Genomic DNA, 27,780 nt, shown 5'->3' on the forward strand with positions numbered 1-27,780 from the left:
AGGTAACCCAGCTGGAAAAAATTCTCCCATTAGCTCTGAATCCCGCTAAATTCCTGGTCTCCTCCAGAAAATAATTCCGCATAACGTCCGCTGTAGTTGCCAGTTAGTCCCTACAGAAACATTCAGCAAACCTGGAGCCAGCACACACATTTTTGAAATCTACAGACTGCTCATTGCAGCCGGACTTGTGGGAGATGCTTTATGCCAAAGATCTGGTTCTGATGAGCTCCAACCAGGTATCTCTGCAGGGAGAGATACATGGAATAGGGCAGATTGCGCAGTGTTATTTCTGTTGGACGTGTATGTATCTTTTTACCTCAGATAAAGCAACCACTTATCCACACCCTCTACTAAGGGTCAAGATATGTACTTTTCTGTTTGCATCAAACAAGAGTGTCAACATCAGCAGCCAGCTATTAGCTGATAAAGGGGCTTTACATGAATTAAGTGTATTTACAAAATTATGCGTTCGGTCACGTAGAACACCTTGTCCTGTTAGGTTCCAATAAAAATTTTGGACAGTCTCTGGCTTGGGCTGTGATTACAAGAAGAGACCCAAGGTCCCAATGAGATTATAAGGTTTCAAGTCATATGCAGAGAGCTTGGTTTAACAGCTTCCCTCCTAGATCCTGCACATATCTCTCTTCCTGGGGGTGGGAAACAGCTTCCATCAGCTTCTCTCCTCACTTGGGACTTGACAGTTTTGGAGTGGACAATTGCAAGTCCAGACAGCAGAAGCCAGTTGTCCAGCTAAGTGCTGCACGCTGCGCCAAGGCAGTCCACAGCAGTCCTGTCACAGGCTTCCTTTCTGTCAACAGGCACTCATTAATGTTCACGTGTTTCTAGGTCTGTCTGATGAAGCTGTAACTTGTAACTGCAGCAGGAAAAAGTGCATGAGAAGGGCAGGGACTACCTGCTGCAGGACATCAAGGCAGCACAGAGCTGGTGGGTTTGACCACACAGAAGTCCTTGCTCTTGCCCATGTCCTGTCTGCAACCAGAAGCACCACCTCACTTGTCTCTCCCCTAAAAAGCAGGGATTTCAGAGATGCTGTCAAGTGCCTGCGTGCAGAGACACCTCCCAAAAACCAGAAGACCCGGACACTTCCCAGTTTGCACCTCTGTGTCCTCCTGAAGGGCCATTTCATACCGAACACACTCTGCTATCAGGCACAGACACAACCAGCTCACAGCATTAGCACAAGGGTATGGGACTCCTGGGTGACCCATCACAGCGCTGCCTACCTGTGTAATCCCAAAAGCTGATATATACCACAACTTTAACTCTTGGGACCTTCTCTGGATGTTCAAGGTTTGCATTTTAAAGCAAGATGTGGCTGTTGGAGGTGTGGACCTTTGTAGGCCAGAGATCTTTCTCAACCAGAAGCATTCCTTATGGGATAACAGATGTAGCTCACTGCCACCCACCCTTTGGGAGCAAGGTGAAGGCACAGCTGTGTCGCTGCAAGCTCTCACTGAAAGTGAACTCAAGCAAGCATATTTCCTGTTAAAAACACACTGATGAACTCTGAAGTTTGAGCCCATCTTGGGTAAATCTGTGCGGCCCTAGAGTTACTGGCAGCTTGCCAGCTCTGCCTTGTGGGATTGGTATCCACCGTTTTGCCCCTCTCCTCTCCGCCCTTTCCATCCTGCTAATACAACAAAAGCCTTTAAGAGATTATGAACTGAGCGAACAATGCTCTGCATAGGAATCCAGGAAACCCTATGTCCTATTCCACGTGACCTGAACAAAGTCACGATCCTTCTGTTTCCCTTTCCACCCGCATACGACCCAGTTCTTTAGGAGGGACGAGCGATGTTTGGTAATCCCAGCCCCAGAGCCACTGGGAACATAAGCTCTGCCTGTTTACACTGCAGACAGGCAGGAGCAGCCTCCCATGCAGCTGCAGCGTGCTCCCCAGTGGGTCAGCATGGCAGAGAGGAGAACCCCAAAACCAGAAAACCGGCAGCTATGCTGCTCCTATGCTGCAGCTTAGACACAGCCACCGTTCTACAGCAAAAGGCTGCTCATACAGACATCCTGCCATCCCTCAGGGTCTTCATGATGTAAACAAGTGGTCAGGGCTTGCACACCTGGGGCTGTGTCACCTGAGAAGACCGTTTTTAGGTGAGCTCTATCAGCAAGAGTAGTCCATACGTTTCAATTCAGCAACTGCAACCATGTGAGACACCCCACTGTAGTCGTGGTTGGAGCTCTTCAGTTAAAAATATAGCAGTAATGCAAAACTTGAAAGGACAGGATTATATTCCAAGGAAGAAGTAATCAAGAGCTTACAGCTTATTTTTGTTAGATAGCAGCCCAAGGCAAAGTTCAGGGTCAGTCATGCACTGAATACTAGCACTGGATTTCATGAACAATCCATTTCATTGTAGGCTATGACATGTATTCCACGTCAACTCTGATAGTTTAAAACCCCCAAAAACACAAACAAACCCGCAAAACCCCCAAACCACAACCACCTTGGACAGATGAATACTAGTTTCATAAAGTCTTTTTATTTTTTTTTTCTAACCCCCCACAAAGAGCTTGGGACACCAGCCAGGTGGGAACAAAGCTATTGTTTTGATTACCGCTTCATCCTTTTAATCGCACAACTCAGGCTGCAGAAGGCCTACATTGATTGATATTAAAAAGCTTTGGTAGCACTTTTGTCACATCAGCTCTGGATGTCTGTTGTATTTCAGGGCTGTAAATCAAAGAATTGTATTCCCCTAGAGCATTTCTTTTCTTCTTTGTCATCCTGGGAGATGCTGAGATTTCGGAAGCTGTTCCAGGTCACTTCTAGGCCAGCTCTCACCTCCATCTCCCAGCTGGAGCACACCCTTCTTTCCTTTAAAGTGACTGCTTTCATGCCAGCAGCGCAGGATGCAGGGACTGCCATAAAACCACAATTCAGCTGCAGTGCCTCAGTGCTGATGTGGATGCAACACGTTTGCCCTTTCACCCCCACATCTGCCACACAATTTCCAGACAGTCCCAGGTTTCATCCAACACCACTTGGGCAGTATAGCCAAATACTGTGTTTCCTCTTCCCTATGCTCCTTTAACACACTCTGGATAGCTTTGCTGCCATTAACTGTGCTAACAGGTGGAAGAGCACACAGCAGACTCAGCACCAGCTCCTGAGATCAACACAAGGCAACACAAAAGTCCTTTGTTGCTCTCAGACAATCCAACATTAGACACCACCAGGCACAGTCCCCCATGTTGGAATAGGACTGCCGGGCAGACTCCAACTTAACACTGCCTTCAGAGCCAAACCTAAATGTTTCCTGCCAGGGAAACATAAGTACATCACCTAAACACTTCAAAATATCACCCTTGTCACCGCTGGTCATTGGTGAACAACATAAATAGTAACACACTGTAGATAATCAACACATGCTCTTCAAAGTTTATGTTGTATTGGTCTTTTTTTCTCCTATATGCTTAACCCCACTATGATTAGTTGTGTTCTAAGAAGTCAGCCAGAATTTATCACTTTAGGTATAGACCATGCCAATAAGTCAAATGTTATTTCACATTTGATTTGGGTTGCAAAATATCAGTACTAAACCGTAATATGTCTGCATGTAGATATATAAAGAATGAAAGTTAGTTAATAACATTCAGTGCTCTTTAAGACAAGGGCTGCTACATTAATGAAGAAATATTAGGGATATATACGATTTACAAAGGGATTTAAAATTTTTTAAAAACTCTAAAATGTTACACTGCATTCCAAAAAAAAAAAATTTTAAGTTTATCAAATTTATATAGTAAAAATGGCTTGAATATTCAGTGAAAAACAAATTCCATCCCTAGCAAACATCACCATCCTATTTCTGTGCAGAACAGGTCATTTTATCCCTCCTATTGATTTTTTCTCCCTCCTCGTATCAGGAGTGGCAACATATTTACACTCACTCAAAGTGAAAATATTAGTTTTATTAATTTTTCCAAATGAAGTTTTAGATGTTTCAGGGGTAAAACGTATAAAAAGAAAATCAGGAATTTCTCTCAGGGCCCCTATTTGTTACACATGTTTAAAGAAACAAAACAAAATACCACTGAAGATAACTAAGTTGGCAGTTGCATAGGAGAACTTCCTATATACTAAAATAGCAACACATTAGCCAAGAGAAGAGATTAGAAAATATAACTTCCACCAGTCACTTAAAATTCTACCCACGTCCACATTGTCTAGAAGGGAGGGATAGATAAGGGTCATTTCAACAGTACCAGATCAGATCACCTTGATCTCTGGAGGAAAACAACAGTTTTTCATCCCCACTGCAAATGTCTGTACCACAACCCTCATGAACTGTAAAACCCAAGAGGCACCAGAAGCAGTTTTTCCTGTCCAGGTTTTTTTCTATCCTTTCAGTTCCTATTTCCTCCCATTGTATGAGTGGAAACACAGATTGTTTGCTTTGCCTAATGTCTGTCTGTGTCTGACTGCAGAGCAGTGGGAAAAGAAAATGAAACAAAGGAACAAATTCAATCTCTTTCACAAACACATACTTGAATATCTGCATTTTTTGCAATATCAGTATGTTCACTTGATCATATTACCATCCTCATGCAAAACACAAACCAGTCAAGGCTACTGCATACTTGTATGAGAATGGACTAGGGACTGATCTTTTGGGATATTGAAACCTGCTCCCAAATGGGCCATTCTCACTGTGATCAGCAAGATCAAGCAAAGCACCAAGCTCTTTTGAAAATACCATTCTAGCCATAATACAAAGAGGTTTGTCCTCTACTTATTTGAAATAAGTGGTGTCTGTAGCAGAACATCCCATGTAATCTTCTGCAGCTCCATGCTCATTTGGAGGGAAGCACCCATTCCTGTGGCTTCTCCTTGCTCAGCTAACATGTAGACATGATGTTTTAGATCTCCAACTGCTACTTAAAGTTTCTGAACAATGTGAACAATGTGCAAGAAAGAAGAGCAGGAACACTTCTCCTAGTACACGTAAAACCAGGGTGGCCTGTTAGGGGTGTCAGTGGGAAATTGAGAGCTGCAGCACATAGAGCACCTTGGAGAAACAACCTTCAGCTGCCACACTCGGCGTCAACCTGGCTGGGGGTCACAGGGTTACTGGAGGCAGAGCTGCTCCTGGTGAAGGACCAAACTTCCACTGACTTTGATTTGGTCCAATTTCTATCTGGTGATACTTCAGTAGCATCTGAGGGGATGACAGACACTGAAGCTCCAGCTCTCCTCTGTTCAAAAGTCATTCAGGTGCTTGAGTTTAGCAGGAACTGCAAGGCCCCTGAGTGGAAATTGCTGCCAACAAGGAAAGAAAAGCAACATTTTGGGGCCATATGTGGGTCAATTAACTCAGACAGCAGCACAGTGAATGGGAGGAGAGGTCTGAGAAACAGGTTGTGCAGTTATCCCATTTTCCTCACACTCCACTTATTGGGACATAAAGACTGATTTTGTTGAGCCTAAATACCAGTATTTGCACATGTAACAGCTTCAACAGCCTTGCTTTTCATCCTGGTCTTTGGCATTTGTCACACCCCTTCACATTTGTTGAAACACTCTCAAGTTTCCAGCCTCGGACCCCCATCAGGGCTTGCTAACCCTGTCAGGGGCACAGAGACTCTGCAAACACAGGTGGCTTTTCTTTTCCCGTGCAAGTTCTGGCTTAGGAGCACTGCGCTGGTGAGGTGTTCAGGACAGCACAGGGCAGTAGGGATGCAGGGCAGTGGAGATATGGGGTATTTGAAGCCCCAGGGCTCCTCTTTTTTTGAACAGGAGGGTTGGAACACCCCTGGCACAGAGCCAGTCCCACAGAGCACTTGGGAGCCCAGTGGTGATTTATGACAGCAAAGGTCTGCTGCACCGGAAGTCTATTTATCCAGAAAAATAAACAATTTCAGGAAAGTCTCAGCCTTTGGAAAGCTCTCACTCTGCAGGACAGGGGTTGCTGAGAAGCTAAGTCTGGGGTGACATACAAATCCCTCCACCCCAGTGAATTTTTGCTGCCTGACTCATATTCATCCATTTACAGAAATACAGGGTGCTAGAGAAAACCTGTTCATAGCACATCTCTGCTGGATAAGGTCGCAAGCAGCTAAATGCGTCCTGCCAGCCCCATCCTGATGCAAGGAAGTCAGGGCTGGACTGCAGGAGGTCAGCTGATGGGTGGCCAGATTTTTGGAGCAAGAATCCCTCACAGGAAGGTTTTTTGGCTCACCATCGCTACAAAGCTATGAAGGATAAGCCGCACACAGGAATTACAAACCTCATGTTAGGAGAAGTAAACTTTTACCTTTTTAAGTAATGTAGCTTTATTAGCCTCCTATCCCACATAAACACAACCTTGTGTACACATTAAGCTCTTAGCAATTATCTCACTGAATTTTTAAAGATCCTTCAGCATTCTTGTGAACAGCAACTGTAATGTAGTTGAATTTTCTTTTGCATATAATACAGAACATGGACAAGGCTTTGCACAGGTTAAAACTGTGTTGTTGGGTTTTTTAAAAAAGGCTTTGAGGCAGGCAGGGTACACAGCTGCAAGTTCCAGCCTAAATGATGACAGAGCTACAACAACCTTAAGGGTGATTTCCTTCTCCATTCCAATTCTGCTGGTGTTTTTCTCACACAGATCGCAATACCATGCAGGTATGCACCTCTGCAGATGCCTGTGTACAGCACACACAGTATAGGACAGCCTGGTACTAAAAACTGGCATTAACAGGGTTTCTCTTACAGTCTCAGAGTCTTGCTTTCAGCATTTCTTGGCCAATACACTCCCTATGACTGTTCACCTGAGGTGAATCCTGAAATCAAAAACTCTGCTGACTAATACCATCAAGTTCAGAAGATCTGAGGTTTGCTTTTGGAAAGGTCATATTCTTTACACACACACCAAAGTCTTCGCAGGGCATTTAACTGAGGGAAGAAAAAAGAGCATCTACTCTCAGTGTCCTTTCATTTGGCTCTATCTGGTGAATCCTCTCCAAAAATTAAAAGGGAGTTAATGAACACAATTAGTCTGTGAAAAAACACAATACTCCAGATTTCTGAATGATTTCTGTAAGAGATGAGCTACATGGCACTGATCTCACAGCAGTAGTCAATTCCCATTTCCTTCCAAAATCCTATTGGCCAGATGGTCCACAAAACTCAAGGGAAAATTACTTAAATGTTTGGAAGGGCTTTCAACATTAAGTTAGTCTCCAAAATGAAACTAGACTACCCTTCTAATTAGTCTTACAAGTGAAGTATACCTTGCTTTTCTAATGAATTTAAAACAGAGAGGCGATTCCAAGTTCAAAACAAAAAAAACCCTGAATTAATGAAGAGCCTTGGTGTTATTTTTTTCTAAACTGATCTAATCAGCTTTGTACAGCAGAAGCCTGGCTGGCAAAGGTTCTCTCAAGTAAACTACAGGTCAGATGCACAGTAATAGTTCCTGAACAGCTACAAGCAGTTACTGTTCAATGCTGTATCTTCTCAATTTCTGTATTACTTGTAGAGATTGAAGTCAATCACAGCAGGAGAGAAATGAACAGTGAGCTCTTGAGAGGAAGAAAGAAAGAAATACCCCTGGAGAACAACTTCAAGAAAATGGCTAAACACACATTACAGCTGAAGAACCGCAGAGCCTTAAGCAATGCAGCTCAGCATAATTACCAGCACACATGAAGAAAAAGCAGCAATGAATCACTGGAAGAACAGGTCACAAGAGGTACCAATAGTTTCCTGAAATTAACCACTGAACAGCCTTATTGGATTTTCAAACTCTCATCTCTTTGTCTTGCCCTGTTTAAACAAGCCAAGTTCATTTTGTACAGGGCAAGATGAAGCAGTGAACTACACAGTGAACTGTGTGTGGGTGAAACAACACCAGAGTCCCAGCACATGCTGGGGACCCCCTGCCCTCCTCCCATGCGCTGCTGGCTGCACCTCCCAGAGGTTCCCTGCAGCACTTCTCACCAACAGCTGATCATGAATTGTCCCAACACTAAGGTTCTCACACACACTTCTGGCTCCACTGATGTCAACCAGACAATCTTAATGATTCTATATCCAAAGGAATTTCTGCTGTTGAGTTCATTAGATCTGAATTTGTCTCATAAAGAGTCAAATTTCTCAAACAAAACAAACCTCACTTTACAATGAAAAAACAAAGTGTATTTTCAATGGTTTCTCTGTTGGAAAAGGTGCAATTGCACAGATCCTCTCAGGTTTGAGCCAGCACTTGTGAGGCAAGCAATAAACCTAAGCCACTGCTGCATTGTGTCCACTTGTGTAAAAGCATCTCTGACAAGCAACTGCAGGGCTGCCACCCAAAGTTCACAGCTGACAGGAAGTGAGGCTCACCATAAAACTACAAATAAAGGCCAGATGGAAACAGAGAACACTCACTACTCTGACTCACACATTCACAGGCGTAGGGATTCGACGGGATTGCCCTCACTCAGGATTTGTCAGCTGGTGTGTCACACGAAGCTTTCACATGCAGCAATGGGAAACTGTGAACTTCTTACATACCAAATACAACAGGGCCCAGGTACTACAGACAAAAGGGCATGCACAGAAACAAATATAGAAATATTCAAAACTGAAACACTGAAATCCCCTGGCCTAGCCCAAGGTACCACAAATGTCAGTGAAGCTGCACCAGAACCCTTCTCATGATTGAGTCTCAAAGCCATTTTCCAAGCTCTGAACTCTGTGTGCTTCCTTTACCTTGTAACAGCAATAGCCTGTCCAACCAGCTGCATCACATTTACAGCGGCTGTCAAGAAAGACAAAATCAAAACAGCAAAACAACCTCAACATTCCACAAGGCATCCAGCTAATGCCAGCAACTTGCTGGCTTACATCTATAATATGAACTTTAAAAACAAGCATTTCTGCTTTAACATCTAGTACTCACTTTAGAAATTTACTTTAAAAGTTTAACCATCCACAAGTTTCCAAAAAGCTTCCTTTTGCAGCTCCTTTGCATATTCCATCATCTACATCCAGATGCCAATATACACCACCAAGAGCTCATTGCTGCTTTGGATAAATATGGTATTACGTGCCAGAGGAAAATTCTGCAGGATCAACTAAAACTCTACAGCATTGCCAATGCACAAATTTAAGTAACAGAAATTTAAATAATTAGGACTCTATTTACAACAGAAGTGTCATTAAAAAAAAATCAAATTGCATATGAAAACACACCAGAAAAGCCATCTCCCAAGTGCTTTGTATTGCCTTCTACCTTCTGAACCTTCAGCTTCAGGGGAGCACATGAGATTGCAGGAACTTGCACTACCAAAGCCAGAAGCTCAGCCAGGTTTTTTTAAGAAAACAGAGTGTATGGGATTGCACTGCTCTGGCATCCAATCATGTTTTAACCAGTTAGCTCATTCCAACCAAATCTGACATCTCCAAGATGATTCTATTCCTTCGTGCTTTGTGCAAATCAGAGGAGACAAACTCCTTTCCTCCTTGCACCACAGAGGCCTACAGAAAATACCTATTTTTGACATGTTTGCACAAAGAAAATAACCTATTACATTCAGTAACAGCAGAGTAACAGAAAAACAAATACCTAACAAGAAGAGGTTCTGAAATTAGTCACTGAGTGACCTTTAGGGACTGGCTCCCCTGCACTGATTCTGATTTGCCATTTACTCTGTAATCAAATGAGTGCAAGGTGAGCACAAAGCACCATCATGCCACTGTTAGCACTTTACATCCTCTCTGAATAGGTCAAACAAATAACATCATGTGCAAAGGACTGCATAAAAACAAGGTTTCATATAATCATTTTTAAAGACCTGGGTTGCACACATGGCTTAACCCAGTTTAATTAGAAATATTGTTTCCAGCTCCATTTTGTTAAGTGTGGACATGCTCAGTGGCCTGAATCAGGTTGGTTTGTCATTTCCCTTTCACCGATCCAGCCACACCAGTCATCAAAACACACATCTTTTGCATAACTCCATTTCTGTCCACTTTCACAGTGGCTTTAATAGAACAAGATTCCTGCTCAATTCTCTGAAAATTTGTTTACTTCTGTTACCAGCTCTTTCTTTTTAAAAGAATTTATTTTAGAAAAGCCAGCAATTAACATTGATGACAAAGCTGACTAGAGTAATTTAATACTCACATGTCTCATGATCCAATGAGAACATGGGTTTTGTCACTAACTGGGACAGTAAATGCTGCCCACAGCCAGGGGTGGGTCCAGCTAGTGGTTTTGCCCTCACTGCACTGATACGTGAGAACACAATTTTGTGGCAAGGCATCAACCTCCTACCTGCTAAAGCTTCCTCTTGTTTTCACCAAGGAAAAAAAAAAAAAAAAGAAACTATTTTCTGTCATACCTCAAGAGAGCTGCTTTACCACCAGGTCCAGGCACACACCCAGCACCCACAGACCTACCTGAAGTACGCTGGCTGGGACCGCAAAACCTCAGCAGCACATCTGCAGAAATGCATGGCTGCACCGAAAGCAAACACAGTATGGGCAAGAATAACAAAAAAACTAAACTGTGAAGTCCTCTGTGTCATCTCCTGTATTGCAAACACTGCTTGCTAATAAAGGGTCCTTCACAAACATGGATGTCCTCTTTGGCAGGCAGGACAGGAGCCAAATGTTGCTTATCAGATCACAACTCATGGAATACACCTAGAGAACTTCACAGTCATCACCCTGCCCCAGGGTGAGGGAGAATGCAGAGGCAGCAGCTTCCCCATTTCTCTTTCTGATCATGCTCCCAATTCTATAAGGAGAAATCAAAATACATCATGCAATCTCTGGGGACTTTTCACATCACACAATGGCTTTTCACAGCTCAGACAACAGGGCACTGTACGATGACATTCATGCTACTTGCCTGGCAATAAAGGAAGCCAGAAAGGAAAAAAAACCCACTGCTGGTATATGCTCACCTAATCTAAAGGAGCAACCCCTCCAGAAGATCAGACAGCATTAACACCAGAGGATTCAACCAGACAGGCTCCCCATTAAGAACCACAATTTATAGACCACAGTGTCATCTCCAGCCCAAACTTCACTGGCACCTACAATCCCTGTCCAGCCCTGGTGCGGCTCAGCACTGCCTCCATCCCAGCAGAGGTGCCTGGAGCCTCCCAGCCACACCTGACAGTTGAACTAGAAGGGTATCTCCACATGATAAAGAATTACTCCATTTTAGTATTAGTAACTTTGAAAGGGAGAGGTCTGCCAGAACTCCGTAATCTAAATGCAGGATACAGCAACCACAAAAGCTTAGCCATAAGCAGGTATTTCATATGCTCACTATGACATTCAAAACCCATCTGTGTGATAGACACAGCAAGTGCCGTGCAGGCTCCAACCATCACCCAGCACTGCTAAGGCCATTTTCTTTCATTCCTCGTCAGGGAACTGTGACTTTGGCAGACGTAAGAGGCCAAATGACATTATAAGGCCTGACCAGGAGCTTGCTGTGACTCTTTGAAAAGCCTCACGAAGGAAGTAGGCGCTTTGCAAATATGGGCAGAAACCTGAGCATTCACACAATGTCTGTACATGCTGACTCCCCTGCCAGCATGAAAATAATGTAACTCCATCATGCAAGCCAGGGACACAGGCCATGTAAAGTCTTCCAACAGGTGGGTACCTAGAAACTAACATAATGTAAAGAACGGAAGAGGGGAACATAGGAAAGGATGAGTCCCAAATCCTCTCTGTTCTTTATTCTCCAACTTGTGCTATCGGAGACCTGAGTTTCCAGTCCTTGTATTGTGTATTCCTCTGCTCATAAGAGTTGACTGAATTTTTCCAAGCGTCCCAGAGAAAGTTAGTGCATCTCTCTATTCCTTCATCCCTTTTCCATTTTCAGGCACATTTTTGGAGAGCAGGCTACCATACATTCATCTTCTCCACACGCACGTCCTTTTTCTGCCAGGGAAACTGTCCCGGCTGGGCACCCAGCAATCTGCACATGCACTCCCAGCCACCAGCATGTGAGCCAGGAGCTCAAATGCCTTTGGGAAATGTCAGACCTGCTTAGGCTTATCTGCACATGCACAAAAAGCCCAGTCTACCCTCAGTGCACCACATTCACTGGCTCGAACCCCTTCCATGACATCCAAGCCATCCCAGGCTTCGCTGGGTTCACTGGACACCCCTACTCCTTGACTCCCATTGTGCCTGCCTGCAAAACTTGGCCATCCTCCACTGGGAGGGATGACAAAGCACAGCCCAGTGTCTCTGGAAACAAACCACCCTTCATCTCAAAGGGATGCCAAAGCAGGAATGGTCTGGTGCCCACCAGTCATGCACTGGTGCTGCCTGTCCTCTTCTGCAGGGCAAAACACAGGAAAACTGGAAGGCCCCACCACAGTAATCTGATTTTCAAAGCATGAGGGATAACGCTGACCCACAACTCCTAACTTTACCCTCTAATAGTAATAAAAGGTAAGCAGATACCTACTGATATGATTTGGCTTTTGGAGGCAGAATGTTTGCAAGAAGCCTGTTATGATAAATATTTCATGTTAGACTGCAAAAAACAAATATTAAAGCAAAAGTATTTTTCTAGCTCTTTCCTTTTTCCATATAACAAGACAACATAATGAACAATCTGTGTAAATAATACATTTGAAAATCCATTATCTAAGTCATATGCATGTTTATTTCATTATGGTTTTGTTGCATATTTTAGTATAATTGTTCACAGGTTTAAAGCCAAGAGTAAAACAGAAGTAGACAAATCTACTGCAACAGAAATAATTAGTAAACTGGTTACTCTTTTGTTATTTTTAAATACTGGGGAAATGCCTTGCTAAAATTCAGCATACTAAATAAGAAAGATATCTACATTTTACTGAACTTGAGCAATTTTCTTTTCAGAAGGCCACCACACATTTCTCTTACGTCCTATTACTCTAAATGTTTCCACTTTTAACAATGGAGATACAAGAAAAAATTGCATTAAAAAAGCTCATATCAGATATAGCAACTGCACAGCCAGAAAATGGAATTCAGTAAATTCCAGTATTCAGTAAACACCAACAAAATGTCAGTGTTTTGCCAATTGGTCTCGCTTTTGTTTGCAAACACTCCCCTCAGAATAGAAAGTCAGAATAATTCACATTAATATTCACATTTCTTTTTGTCATGTCAAATCATTTCAGTATGGCTATACCTTTTTCTCCCAATCTATTAAACATCCTGCTGAATTTAAATGTATGTTCAAATGAAGCAAATTAAATGTAATGTTTTGACATTTCTGAAGCAAAGTTTGAAAACAAAAGCCAGCTCATTTCTTGACATTTTCCCACTACGGTTTCACTTGAACCCATGTTTGGATTCAAGTGAAACTGTTTTCAAACAGCATGTTGTTCAGTAAGTGGCTGCTAATCAGTTTTCATAAATCACCTCCATAAGCACACTAATTCCTCCTAACCACAACCCCAAGACGCTTCACAAAAACAAGGGCTGCCTCCATTTTAACAGCTACACTCATATGAAGAGCTCCATTTCCAGCAAATTCATGGTTTTTAGCTATGATGGGAAGTAGAGGCAAGAAGAGAAGCAAGCTCTCCCAAGCCACAGCTGTCCACATCAGCCCCTCTCTTATCTTTATGAAAAAGCGCATTTTTCACACACTGGGAACGCTTAAAGGCACTGCCCCACACCACACCCCAGCTAATACACAGGAGCTAAAAACATTATTTATGCAGGACACTGAAAAGGCCACAGTTTGCTACAAAGTGTGTCTTCTGGACTGCTCACTTGTAAGATCCCAGAAGTAACTAAAATTTAGTATTTTCAAGGGTAGGAAGTAGGGGATGGGGAAGAAATGGCCTTTGAAAAGGTGCTTCTAAAGTAAATCTTGAAAACCTTTCAGGAATCCCACAAGGTCAGTAGGTTACAAGGGTAGACTTATAATACACAAAAACTTTGAAAAGTAAAAAGTATACTACAAACAGCTGAAGAATAGTTGCTTATTCAATTTTAGGAAACCAACTGATTCGTTGTTCATTATGCTTTACCAGCTGCAGCCCAAAGGTACCAAAGAAGGACTTTGAAAAAAACATACATGTACTCTTCAGGACATTAAAGCAGACTTGGAAAGTACAATTCATAAGGAGCTGTAAGAATCAGAGACACGGTGACATGTCCTCACCAGGCTCCAAAATCCAGCAGTTCATTGTGAAAAAGGTAGTTACTAAAGCTAATCTGCCACGGGAATCAGCTCAAACATCTATAAACAACACAGTAGATTTTCTGCTGTTTAAAACTAAGTAATATCCTCTCATTCATTCATTAACAGTCACAGCTCATTACATGTCTGGGAGGTGTTCTGGACTGCAAATGGGCCACTACGAGTCTTCCCCTAGTTCCACAAATTTATATATTGTATACAATGCAAACACTTCTGAGTAGGTCAGATACTGCAAAACTCAGACCCATGAAGCACTGGTCACTCTGATGTGTATCTGCACATTGGCATGATTCTGGATGCTACTGAGCAGCCAGGATTACTGAAATCAATGTCACTAGTGAGGTGCTTAAAGCACAGCAAAGTGCTCGAGCAGGGAATTAAGAGCTTGAACTATTTCCTACTACGCTCATATTACCACTAGTGCATTTTTAGCATATTCTCTTACCTTCAAAATAGCATGACCCAGTGACAAAATCTGAAGTGTTATGCAACATGAGCTCAAAATGACAACGCTTTTTGATGAAAATGCATTGTACTCTCCCACATGGACTTTTAGGTCCAAAACATGGAGGACCTGAAAGCAGCAGGCCTGCCTACAAATTATTTGCAAGGATTTTACTACTCTCTAATAGCTGATATGGCACATCTAATTGTTGTACTTTGCTCTGTACAGTCAGAGTCTTTATGGTATAGAGGCACTCCACAGCTGAGAGGTTTTTTCCACAACCTTACTCTTCTATTTTTGATAAACTAGTCTGACTCCCAAGAATCTTAATTGAGTTTCTCTGAAATATTCACTAATTAGAACCAGGACTTCACAATTTCCTAATTAATTTTGCATGTTTGATCCATTATTTTAAAATTCAGTGCTGAATACAGTTTGGCACTGCCATAGGCAAATAGGCAGGGAAGCCAAGATTAAAAAAAACCCAAACACAATGCCACAACCCTAAAAAACCCCAGCACAAAAATGCTCCTTGCTCTGACAACTGAATACACACAATAAACTATTTTTTTTTCAAATAAAAGTAATTTTTTTTTGTATCCTCCAAGTTAGTAATTCACACTCTAATAGGCTGGGTTGATAGTAGGTATGCCTTGAACTCAAAACGAGATAGTAAAAGACCTCTGGGAACACATGGTCCCACCTTCTGTTAAAAGCAGGGACTTAGGTTACATTAACCAAGACAGTGTCAAACAGCCTTGGATATTTCCAGCAAGAGTGACTCCACAACCACCATGAGAAATCTATTCCAGTGATGACTCATTCTCATGGTACAGAATTTTTTTCTTACATCCAAATGGAACTTTCTCTTAGCAACCCATTTGCCCTGTGCACCTCCTATACAAACCATCATTGAAGCACTTGAAAACTGTGACTAGACTGCCCTCAGCCTTCCCTTCCCGAGGCTGAAAAAATCCAGTTCCTTTAGCCTTTCTTTCTTCAACCCACTAAATGGTTTGGTTGCCTTTTGTTGAACCCTCTCTGGTTTCTCAATGTCTCTCTGGAATTGAGGGAGCAAAGATGGGACACAGTATTTAGGTGTGGCCTAACAAGAGCATTGTATCTCATGATTTGCTCGGTAGGCTCTTGCTGATGCAGTCCAAGGCACAGTTTGCCCTCCTTGTATCAAGGGTGCCAATTCCACACCCGTTCTGATGGGGGAGGAAAAGGCCGATCATGGTGTGGAAGCAGTAAGAGAGGCATGGAGACATTTATGGGAGCGTATTTAGGAGTTGCAGACAACTGAGTGAAAAGGAAGAAACACACTTAGTAGTATGCAGACTTCAAGGGTCTTATTAAAAATTGGAGGCCTGAAGAAGTTCAACACTAAAACCCCAAGCCACGCCTCTCTAGTGTATTACTGGTATTGCAGCCCTACACGCTTCAGTTTTCAAGGCAATCCATTCATAAGCACAACAGCATTTTAGATCTTGTTACAATGGCAGCAGTGCACATTAAGTTCAGACTTATTCCTGAGAGAGATCCCTGTGGCTGGGAGCAGCAGACAATCCCCGTTATTTGTTTGCACTAGAGAACCAAGGATCTGTGCAATGAGCTGCTGACTCCATCCCATGCACTGTGGCAGTGCCTTTACACACTGTTGCTTCCTGTAATTAACTAGTTTTTCATGTGGACAAGATAATCAGCTGTTCTACCAAAAACTGAAATAAAGCAAATGGATAGACAAACAAGCACTTTTAGCAACTGCTAGCGAAACAGAGTAGCATTTTATCATTTCTATAGAGTACAACTGATTTCCCTCCTTGACTCATCAAACTCTCAGTCCTTGAAGACTAAGATTAGCTTGAAAACTCTTAACTGACCACAAATGACAACAAAACAACCTGAGATTACGTGTCATTTTTAACGTCTCTGCGGCACTTTGGAGACTCTGAAATTGCCTTTCAGCCCCAAAGACACATTCTTTGGAAAGTGGCGACTTCTGACCCACCCACAGAAGGGATGGTTTTGAAGTTTTCAGCTTATACACATTCACCATCTGGATTATATTGAATGTAATTGTAATCTTTCTTACATTTAACCTTCCAGGTGCTACCATTAATTAAGGTTTTCAATACTGTCCACGGATTGTGACACTCCATAATTTAGCATGGTCTGGTGATTCTTTCCACACACTAGCCAGTCTCAAAAAGCACCATGTTGCTTCCCCCCACCACTCCCAACTCAATTACATCAGCCAGTTGTTCAGTGAAATAGAATATGAAGATCTTAACAGACTTTCAAATTAACATAAACTGAAATGTCATATTCATGTTTTGCTGCACTCCTGCCACTCTACATCAACAGCAAAGTAATTCATAACTCATGTCAGCAACTGAAGCACGATTCAATGCCAAGAAGAAACTGTGTTAAAAAAAACTCCAATCAATCAAAACCCCATACACTTCCTTACTCTCACCTGTTTCCTTTTTGTCCTAGAGTCTTACATGACCACATAGAAATAAAATATTAGCTATGCAGAGTCACTACAGGAAGGCAGGGCGGCTTCCACACCTGCTAAGCCTCAGCAACAGCACTGCTGCTTCTTCAGCAGCTGCATTACTGGGAAACCATGTCTTCCCTCTTGACACTCATAGTTCCAAACCAGAGCACCTCTCTCAAGTTCCCTGTGTCCTCAGACTCCATTAAAGATACAACCATTTTGCACACACAGCAGCTGCAAATCTGTCAGGGTTTATCATCAGGCTCCAAGATCATATGCCAAAAAACATCAGCCCCTGGAACTATCCAAAGACAGTGGCCTCCCTTTCCCTAGGCCACCGAAAAATGCCAAGCCCAGAAGGCTAATCCACATCACTAAAACAAAGGAAGACAAAAGCCCCAATCAGGTGCCTCTAGACATCAGAAAACAAGCAGATGGCACAGATGCTGTTGCTGACCTCATTTGACCCATGAAGACTTCAGAAGGATGAGGACTCTCAGAGCACGGCTGAATGAGAAGGATTAGGAACAATTCCTCTTTATCTTGACAACTGAAAAAACAGAGCAGCTATGAACTCAGAGTCTCAAAGCCTCCTCCAGAGCTCAGGAAGAATTGTGTGACCCAAACACATGAAAAATGGCAACCCCTTCAGCTGCCCCCACATCTCCCTTTCCCCATTTACTCAACAGAAAAATGACCCTCCATTGAAAATTGGAACATAGAAAATGCCTGAACAGGCTTCTATGGAAGACACACCTCTCATCAAAGATTATGAAACTAACAGCAAAAGTCTTGGAAAAAAATACTTCACCCCGAACATAGAGTTTTGTTATTACTAAACGCATAAGCACAGACCAGCATACAACTGTTCTACACCAAGGGTGATGTACCATCACTATCCAGCACTTCAGAGCCATGGAGTCCATACAGATAAACTCCTGGAAGTAATGGGAGTAGGCAAAGAACTCAAAACAGTACCATGTCTCAACAGATCCCAAGGACTTGCAAGTGACACCTTCAGCCTTCTCACTTCCTCCCAAATGACACTGACAGTTATGGGATGCAAAACACTGCTCTGCTGTCTGCAGGTCCTTAATGATCAGCAGCTCTACAAACCCTCAAAAATGCTGGCCCTCATACTTTGGAGAGCAACTGCACATGCCCTCCACACTCATTTTCATCCCTGGCCTCAAGAGTATGCAGGAGATGGGCAGATCTTGCTAGAAGTAGTGCATGGGATGTTCAGAAACTTCTTTCCCATATGCATTCAATGGAGATGGTGCAGAGACTGGACACAATCTGACCTTGAGCTCCTCAACATTCAGGAGACAAAGGCATGAAAGAGTCAACACTCATACTTCCCAACCGCCAGCAAATGCACTATTTCCAACTACTTTCAGTTTTCCCTTACTTTCAGGGAAGACTCTGTGCTACCACCTCCCACGGCATTATTCTGAATCACCTCTTACACAGGATTGTCCTTTGGATTCCAGCACACGGAAGCCAGGAATTAACTGAAAAACTCACCTGTCATTTCGAGAGGTAATGACGCCTAAGTCTCATGACTTCTGGGTACCACCTGATTTTTTTTGTATCTAATTCACACTTTCCAAAGGTTGAAGTTGCCAGTACTGTCATATTTATGTTCTGCTACTTCGTAAGTTGTCAAAAACATCTGCTGGCTTTTAGTCAGTTATTAGACACACATCTTTATAACATTTCTACACAGCTCTAGCATTGTTATGTGTACAATTCATACCTCTTCCATTTCATTTTAAAAGACCCTGAACTGGAACTGGAATAATTCAGTATGATCAATACTCTCCTTCAATAAATCTGTCAAAGATTGTTTTCCAATTCTAATGATGAATCCTCAAAATTTATTTCTATTTTTATAGAGTTGCATATATTAAAATATGAATCGTCTTCACAGCCAAAAAAGCAATTTAGTAATCCTGAATATAATTTATTTAGCCTGAAGTAAGTTTTTCTTTGATTATGGGCAAATTACTATGTGCAGTTTCTGAATGTATGGAAGAATCTAACACCTCTGGAGAATAAAAACATGCTCTAATGATGTAAGTAAATATATGGATAACAGAGACTACTTTATATAACTTAAATATTTATAATCACAAGCCTATACTAGACAAACTGCAAAATGATTCCAGAATTCCATTCATTCACTCTCTCGTCCTAGCATTTTATAGATCAGAGGACATACTACACAGAAGTTGAAAAGCGAGTATGAGCCTAACTTCTCATGGCCACTGCAGAAGCACTGGTTTTGTTGCAGCTGCCCTCCTTCTGAGAAAACAGATATTTGCTCTGGGTGCAAGGCCAGCACTAGGGAGATACCACCAGGCAGACACCTGAGAACATTCAGGTGGCACTCAGCATCTGCAGGAGGATTTCCAAACACACTGAAGCTTTGGACTGTGTGAAAATTGTTCACAACAGAGACGGAGCTGACTGCTGAGTGTGGAACGTACATTTTTTATCTGTCCAGCTTGGCTGTCATCATCAACCTCTTCAACTGCAAGTTTCACTGTCATGCTCCTGCTAAGAGCAGCTCCCTCCACTAAGCAACCCTCAGCAGAAAACCACACAGCCACTCTTCACGTATATTTATTTGACCAAAGCCTCAGTTAGGGGTGTGCTTGCATGGAGCTGGGGTTACACACAGCCCCTCACCCCTCCAGTGCAGGATGCACGTGCACAAAGCTTCCCCTCAGTGCCCCCAGCCTTTTGAGACCCTTTCTCTCAGTGCCTTCCTTAGATGTTCCAGCCAGTCCAAGTGCAAAATGAGCAGAGACTCAAATCACCCATTCCCAGAGCTGTCAGACCCTGCTCGTGAAGAACATGCTTGCTCAGTGAAGAACAGCTTTTGGGTACAATTTTAAATTATCATTGTCAGTATTTCTTGCACATTTTGGCAACTAACATTCTAGTGAGCTACATGACAGCTCAAAACATTTTCTTTTGCAGCAGAGAAGCAAACTATGTTGCTCCTTCCTGATTCTGCCATGATTAAGCAGCTGATTCACACTCAACATTCATAAAAGATGACTAGATTGAAATTTTTCTTTCCCAATACAAATAAATCCAGACACAAAAAGAAAGTCAACTATTTCACAGAACATTCAGGAGGTTTAGGATCTTTTTACAGGTAAAAAACAACAGCACCTGAAAATCTCTCCTGGCTTCTAATCTGTCCATGTGAACCCCTGAGCATCTATTTTTAATCCAGTAGTACTAAGAGCAGTATCTGCATAACAATCTCAGAAACAACACAGACTTCGCCACCACAAAGAGTTACATGAGAAAGATCTTGCTTCTGACATAAAAATAATAATAAAAAAATGGTAGCATGGGAAAAGAGAGCCTTCCCAGAACTGCTTTTGTAAAGCACTTTCCAGAACCTATAGCTTCAAAGGGAAAGCATAATGTGACTACAGCAGATCTGCCACCAGAGTGTCTTCAGTGCACTGGAGAAAGAACAGTCCTGCATTGCTCCACCAGGACCCTTGCACATTTTTCCACAAAGGGATCAATGCACAAAGAGCCTGCACCCACACAAGGATTTGCCAAGCAGGGGCTTGTCAGCAGTGGGACTGAGGGAGAAGCAACAGCAGACAGACTTATTCCAGTGCCACTACTCTTCTGATGTACCTCCAAGAGTTCAGCAGCACAGCCTTTTCCTTCCTGTGTCTTCATTCTCCAAATGGGAACTTGGTTCCCTACTTAATCACAACTATTTCCTCCTCTTAGATCATTTTTAGGGAAGGCTTCACAGTGAAAGAACACTTTTCTAGGCTTGTTGTTACAACTACAGTAAGCTGTGCACTGCATAGCATACAGAGCGCTATGTTGTGGCGCACAATGTTAACTGCTGTAGTTTCTTGACTGGTGGTTCTGCTTTGATACCACAGCAACAAAAGTAATGACAGAAATCAATGACTTCATTGCCTGCCGGCAGAGCAGGGATAATTGGCACCTGTCTTGAAGAGCACTGCTGTCTGAGTTTGGAACTCCACTCAATCCAGGCCAAATTTAGCAATCACTGATGTAAATTTCTGCCAGACACCTTTCAAATAATTTTGAAAAAGAGAAAATAAGCACAGAATAGAGGGAAGTCAGTACAAAAGCCAATACATTTACGTGACCTGTGGCAGCAAAGAGACATGAAAACAGGACAGAAGAAGGGCCATGAAATTTCGCAGGTGGTACATTTTGCATTACGCAGAAAAGAGAGCAAGATAAACCAGGTTATTACTGGAACAAGTGTCTGTCTTCTTAAATGGTGCTCATTTCTGCTTTAGGAAATACAGCTTTATCAAGAACAGCACCCTAAATTAAAGAGGTATCCGAACCTTATAGACTTGTCCATATGTTCCATTTCCAACAACCTGCACCAGTTCAAATATTCCTGCAGGGTCCTGCAACAAGAAGAAATAAAATTATTTGGATTACAGCAACCACTTCATAACAGACTAATTGTACACCATCAAAATGAAATGTCTGAGGCACATCTCCTAATGATTTGTATTACACCCATAGGGGGAAACTGCCAAATCACAGGGTTAAGAAATGAATTAATATTAAAGTTTTCAGTCAAGTTTCACAAAACTCTATCTACAAAACAACTCAGTGAAGATTTGCAGGATGGTACTACAGCAGATACACCAAATAAATGAAGGTGTGTGAAAAACACAACAATTCAAATGCTGACTCAGCTTACCAGTAGAATAAAGAAAAAACTCCACATTTCCTAAGCCTTACCACACTCAGCAAGCTGAAGACTCAGCTGCTGACCTCTGCTGTGAAACACTTGGTATGAGCAATGCAACAAAGGAAAAAACCTAAAAAGCAGAATTGAAAAAACTACAGTATAAAGCACCTAAGGCCAGTTACCTTAGTGAAGGGAACGTACCAAACCAGACAACCTTAACTTACAGGCAGGCTGAGAACACTCAATCCTCCTGTTCTGCAAACATAACAAAGTGAATTTGACTGAGGTATTGAACTCTTGGCTTTGAACCCAAACCAGACTGTTGTTAATTTACATAAAAGATTAATGAGTCAGGTGATCAGTGTACCATTCCATATGAACCAACTTCTATCCTCCTGCTATAGCACCAGCTGCTCTAACAGCAACCACTGCAGCAAACGTTCTCCTGCAGCATTGCTGCAACCCCTCAGGTACAGGCAGCCCATCTTGTTGCAAGGCATGGGCAATGCTCGCTCCTGAATGACTAAGTACATTAAAAAATCTGGTGCTTCAGTTAAAACTCACTTGAGCGATTTATTTAAAACCATTAAGAACTCAAGAGATCAGTTTCTTGATTTCTAAGCCATTTATCACTCTGCTCATTTCTTGCCATGGTATTACTCAGAGTTTTATATCAAATATTATTAACTCCATGTGTCAGTTTTACCACATCCGTTTCAGCAATCTGTCATGTCAGTTGATGCCTATTGGTCCTGCTGAGGGATGTGATACAGAAAAACATTACCTCAGAAGTACAATTTCTATGCCCCTGGTTGCAAAACATCCTTTTTTTTAAAGGTATCAAGCTACTCTCCGCTCCACTTACATGTTAATCTTTCAATATAAGTAATTCTTTCTTTATATCTGATATGGAAATGTTTACCTTGGCAAAATCCCAGTGGAAACACACAGGCTTTTTTTCTGAGCAGATTTGGCCTTTATTGGCACATTTGCCATGATAAAGCAAGAGCTTTCAGAGCAACACAGCCCAGACTTCCACACCTGAAAGTACTAATGAGTTATTTTGGTTTTATCATTAAGTTAAATGAGTTTTGATCTTAAACTTCCTGGACTGTCAACCTTACGAGACTTTTTTTTTTTTTTTAAAAAAAAAGCAATGCATAAGCCAGATCAAGATTACTGACCCATGCAGGTCAGTCTGTGTCTTTTTTTCTCGGTCTCTTTATTTTAAAGCAAGTCAGTAAACTGTCTAGACTTAAACCCCTCAATAAAAAGGAAATTGATGGGAACACTCACATATGGACTTAAGCACAGGCATAAAAACTGATCTTAGTGAAGTGCTTTGCTTCCTTCTCATTTCCTCATTTTACATTTTGACTAGTCTGGATATAAACAAGACATGCTTTTCTTCAGTGGGGCTAAAGTCAACAAATAAACCATTGCTACTGCTAAAGCAACTGGTGGGTGGTACAAAACCTCTGCTTCATGCGCAACCTCTGCACAGAACTGTGCTGTGGGCAGCTTGTGGTCCAGGCAATGAAACTCACAGCAGCCCTCTGAAGAACTCTCCCAGTAAAGGGCTTCCATGCGTAATATGTACTGCACTCCATAGGAAGCATGAGCAGCACCCTAATTCCCCACCTCTCCTGCAGAAAGCAGCATTGCTGAGTTAAGAAGTGCCCACAGTGCACAGAAACCCAGAGGAACCTAAACTGCATGTTCAACTTGGACTTTGCAACTGCTTCTCTCATTTAAATGCATGCTGTCTCCACTCTTCTTCTCTAAGCTTATTTATTATGCAAATATAGTAATTTAAGTGCCTCAAAATTAGCTTCTCTTTCCTCTTTCAATAAATTTCATTCTGATTTAGCATCCTAATAGTTTGCTTCTAAAGGCTTCTGACACTCTAGGAAAGATCCTAACAATTATTATTATTAGCATTAAAGTCAATATAGCGCAAATCCTACCCTGTCCTTGCTAGCAAACTGAGCATTAACATCTCAGGCCTCCACAGCTCTGAGTGCAGCCAAATACTTGCCATCTCTCTTCTTTTAATCAGGACACCACAGTGAACCAAGCCTTGTTAAGAGTCATAAAGGATATTAATCTGGGGTCTGACTTTGGTCCTTGGATTGCCCTTGTTTGCTTGGGTATCAGCACTGCATTGTTTACTGGCATTCTTCACAATGGGCCACCTTCTTAATTATCTTGGAGTTACATGTCATCGTTGATGTAGTGCTTCCTGTCAGCTACCACTGAAGTCCACGGTCCAGCTAACCCTTCACCAGCCAGCACCTGCCAAATTGCTAGGTTCCCTTTGAAAGATGCCAAAATGCTGGCCTGAACATTCATCACTCTAAGGTTAATTACCATCATACATTGTACCATACGGTGGCCACCTTGGTTTCCCTCAAGTCATCTGCAGTGCACTCAGAAAGCAAGAGCAAGACTGCTGACCCAGAGGCACCCAGGCCACATTCATCTCCTCTGCAAGGCGGAACAAAAAGCAACACGTGCAGCAAGAGCCTCACCAAAATGCACTTTTCACATCTCTGCAGCTGAAGAAGATACAGGTGTCTGAAGCACAAGTTCTTCTACAGGGCCTCTGGACCTCAGCACCTAATGCAGAGTTTAACAGCTTTTTACCATCTGACTGCCCTGGTGAACCCAGCAACATCAGGAAACCACAGGCCCCCTTCTTTCCAGCAAAAGGCAAGAGCCCTGGCAAACACCCACATGGGGCCATCTCAAGCAGTTTGAAAGCGATCTCACTCACAATTGTATGAGGCTGGAGCACAGCACCAGACAGCTCCCACTAGCCCCAGGAACACCTCAGACACAGCAAAGGTAAGGCACCTGTCTTTAAATCATTTCCACAGCTCAGCCTCACCTGCCTCCCATTTCCTACTTAGCACAAACCCCAAACTAAGGCTGCTAACATGCTCAAATGGGTTTCTTCCAAAAGGAGACATTTATCCCTCCCCTGCTGAGGCTGAAACTCACAGTGCTCTCAGCCTTTGGAGGCTGCGAATCAGATGGTTCTGTCACAAAGCCTGCTGTCTGCTTTGCAGAATGACTCCTTTTCAAACTCACATTATTTTATTTATTTAAGGAGATGAGATTCATCTGCTAAAGCTCTAAAAAAGAACTTCCGTTATTTTGCCTTATACCCCTTGAGCAGAGCCAGATTAAACTTCTGCTTACTTAGACAGAAGTTTTTTGCCATCCCTCCTAACTTTCCCGTCCCTGCTGCTTTTCATCATTCTGTCTCCAGTCTGGAACACCTTCCTCGCCATGTGAATATTGCAAAGGCTTCTCCCAGCCCTCTTTCTTTTTTCCCTGATATTTTTAGAAAGTGGCTTGCTTTGGTTTCACTGTCTGGGGATGACTGCTTTTTGCCACAATTGAACTCTTCTCTTCTGTCGAGAGCGCTCCACGAAAGACCTGTCTGGGTTGGATGGGTTGCTCGGTGGTAGCTCCTAAGTAAAAAAGGACAAGTGGAACTCGGGGACATCATACACAGCCCTGTTACCGCTTTGTGGATGCGAAACACTGACAGCACAGCTTTTAATGTGGCCAAAGTTTGGCTTACATTAAAAACATAAGAGGACAACAATAAAAATTCACAGCAAACCAGATGAATACTGACTTTTTTAGCTTGGGGGCTGGGGGGGTGGGGAAAAAAAAATCCCAAACTTCAATAACAACAAAAAGGCCACAAAAGCCAAACCCCCACGCACCTATTTTCTTCCAGAAGATCCTAGTTTCCCATTTGTTTTCTCTCCACAGCATTCACAACACCTTTAGGGATGTCGGTAGAAATTATTTATCATCCTGGCAGGGGAAGGAGCCTCCGAGGTGCAGCGCTCCCAGCCGGGCAGCGCAGTGCTCCCGCGGGACTCTCGCTCCAGCGAAGGGAGCGCGACCTCTGGAGCCCGCGGGCTGCGAGACCGGGGCAGCCCCGAGGCTGCTCCCCCAAGCAGCCCGCACCCCTCGGGCATCTGCGCTGCCTATGGGGGGCAAGCGCAGTATCGCCCCGCTGTCCTCGCCACTACCACGGATGTCCCACGGTCCCCGCACAGCCGTCCCGCAGCGTCGGCGCTTCCCCCACGCGCGGCAGAGCGGAACCCTCTCCGACAAGCGGATAACGCGGGGCGAAGCCTCCCACACGCAGCGGAGGCGAGGAGCGGGGTCAGCAGCCCCGAGCCTGGGGTAGGGGGTCCGCCCCCGCCGCGGGGCAGCTCCCCGACCGTCCTTACCCGCAGCGCCGCCAGGTCGATGCCGTCCAGGCTGCGGACGGCGCAGTCGCGGGCCATGGCTCCGCCGCCCCGAGCTAACGGTGCTGCGGGCGGCCCGCGCCGGCCCGGCCGTGCCCTGCCGGGTGCAAGGAGCCGAGCATGCCCGGCCGGCTCCAACGCCCTCCCCAGCACGGGCGGCCGCCGCCTGCAACTTTAGCGGAGAGACCAGCTCGCGAAAAAGTTTGCGAGGAAGTGACGTGAGGCGCCGGCGGGGGTCGGGGCCACCTGCCGCCGGCGGGGCGGGGGCGGCCGCCCTCTGCCCCCACGCGCGCTCCCCGTGGGGCGGGAATGGGGGGGATCGCCTCCGGAATATAGGAGTTTCCCCGCACGCGCCGCCCCACGCGAGGCCGGGAAGGGCCGGGCCGGGCCGGGCTGATAGCGGCAACCCCTCGGCGTGGCAAGCCCCGCGCTCCCGGCACAGCGCATTGGGCAATGCACCAGCCGCTAGCCAAACCCCTGAAGCCCCTCAACACTGCCGTGACAGCGTCCAAAGAAGAGGATTTTATACACACACGCTGAGACACTCCCATCCCCTTCCCCTGGGTGACGGCTGCTGCGAACACGAGCCCACGGGGGTGACGGCAGCAATGCTCCCAGCGCCGAGCTCACAGCGATGCTCACGAAGTCGGCTCAGTCCCGCGGCCTCACGCGGAACAAGAGCACGGGTGGTCCCCGCGGTGCGGAGCTGCCAGCAGCCCCTCCGCCAGCCCGGCCCCGAGAGCCGCAGGCAAATCCACCGCGGCACCGCAACCTCGGCTGCCCCTCACAGCCTCCTTACCCCGGTATTTGGGACCACAGAAAGAACACACCGTACAACCGCAGTGTAGCAGGCTGGAAGGACTTGTGAGTATTCCTGGGCCTCGTATTTAGAGACAAAAAATCAGTGAAATGCACATTTCTGAGACGAAGTCCTTAAACATTCCCGAAGGATGTTCAGGACATTGTCCCCCTGCAGAGAGCAAGCAAAGGGGCAGAAATTCTCAATCAATGCTTTCACAGTTGCAGACATAAAATCAAGACAAAGTGGTTAAAGTCTCTTTGGTGCCTATTAGCACACCAGGACGGCTGCAATGCCAGCAGCGAGGGGCAGTGTTGTAATAAAGGCATTTGGCAATTTCCTTGAAAGAAGTGCTGATGTATCACTCAGCTTCAAAGTATTGTACAACAGCCCACACTAGGTATATTATAGCTAACGTGACCCTGCATTTGTGCTCTCTGCCTACCTGCAGGCTAGCATGTGGAGGCACTGCTAAAGAGTTGAGGCCAATCACTGCATTAAAGTGTAAGTTTGTTGAAGAACTAAACATGTAATGCAGCAACGTGCAATACAGCAGAAATCCGCACACAGCAGCAGCCCAGCCCTCTGCTCTCCCCTGGGCAGCATTTAGAAAATTCTGGCCCTCATGTCACCTTTGTCAAAGCTAAGCCAGGGCTTTGCTCCCCATTCAAGCCTTCCTGCCTTACAGAAATACATCATTAGCCTTTTTGCTTGTGGTATTTCTCACAATCCCTATTTATCTCTTCTCTCTAACCTTCAAGCTGTCCTTTGTCTCCTGCCACTTTCCACTTCCTTCCTGCCTCCCTGGTGAGAACTGGTGTGAAACTCCAGACTGTTG

The 27,780-nt window shown here is 44.0% G+C and overlaps 1 protein-coding gene across 7 annotated transcripts in view; it reads right to left on the reverse strand.

The window, feature by feature from the left end:
• NRK (Nik related kinase) overlaps positions 1 to 26,615 on the reverse strand; it is a 90,956-nt gene extending 64,341 nt beyond the window's left edge. For 3 of the 7 annotated variants that reach the window (XR_004242976.1, XM_032123561.1, XM_032123564.1), the window contains exons 1-3: positions 26,126 to 26,419; positions 21,508 to 21,573; positions 12,450 to 12,491 (exon numbers count right to left, since the gene is read on the reverse strand). Coding sequence is in view for 5 of the 7 variants with exons in the window: in XM_032123561.1 (XP_031979452.1) it covers positions 12,450 to 12,491; positions 21,508 to 21,573; positions 26,126 to 26,182 (165 nt within the window). In the remaining 2 variants the exon portion in view is untranslated. Of the gene's footprint in view, positions 1 to 12,449; positions 12,492 to 21,507; positions 21,574 to 25,606; positions 25,625 to 26,125 lie in introns of those variants that run through there. The other 4 variants (XM_032123560.1, XM_032123562.1, XM_032123566.1 and 1 more) reach the window with 4 other exon arrangements.
• Positions 26,616 to 27,780: the final 1,165 nt, after the last annotated feature.

The sequence above is a fragment of the Corvus moneduloides genome, chromosome 14 (genome assembly GCF_009650955.1).
Source record: "Corvus moneduloides isolate bCorMon1 chromosome 14, bCorMon1.pri, whole genome shotgun sequence".
NCBI classification, from domain to species: domain Eukaryota; kingdom Metazoa; phylum Chordata; class Aves; order Passeriformes; family Corvidae; genus Corvus; species Corvus moneduloides.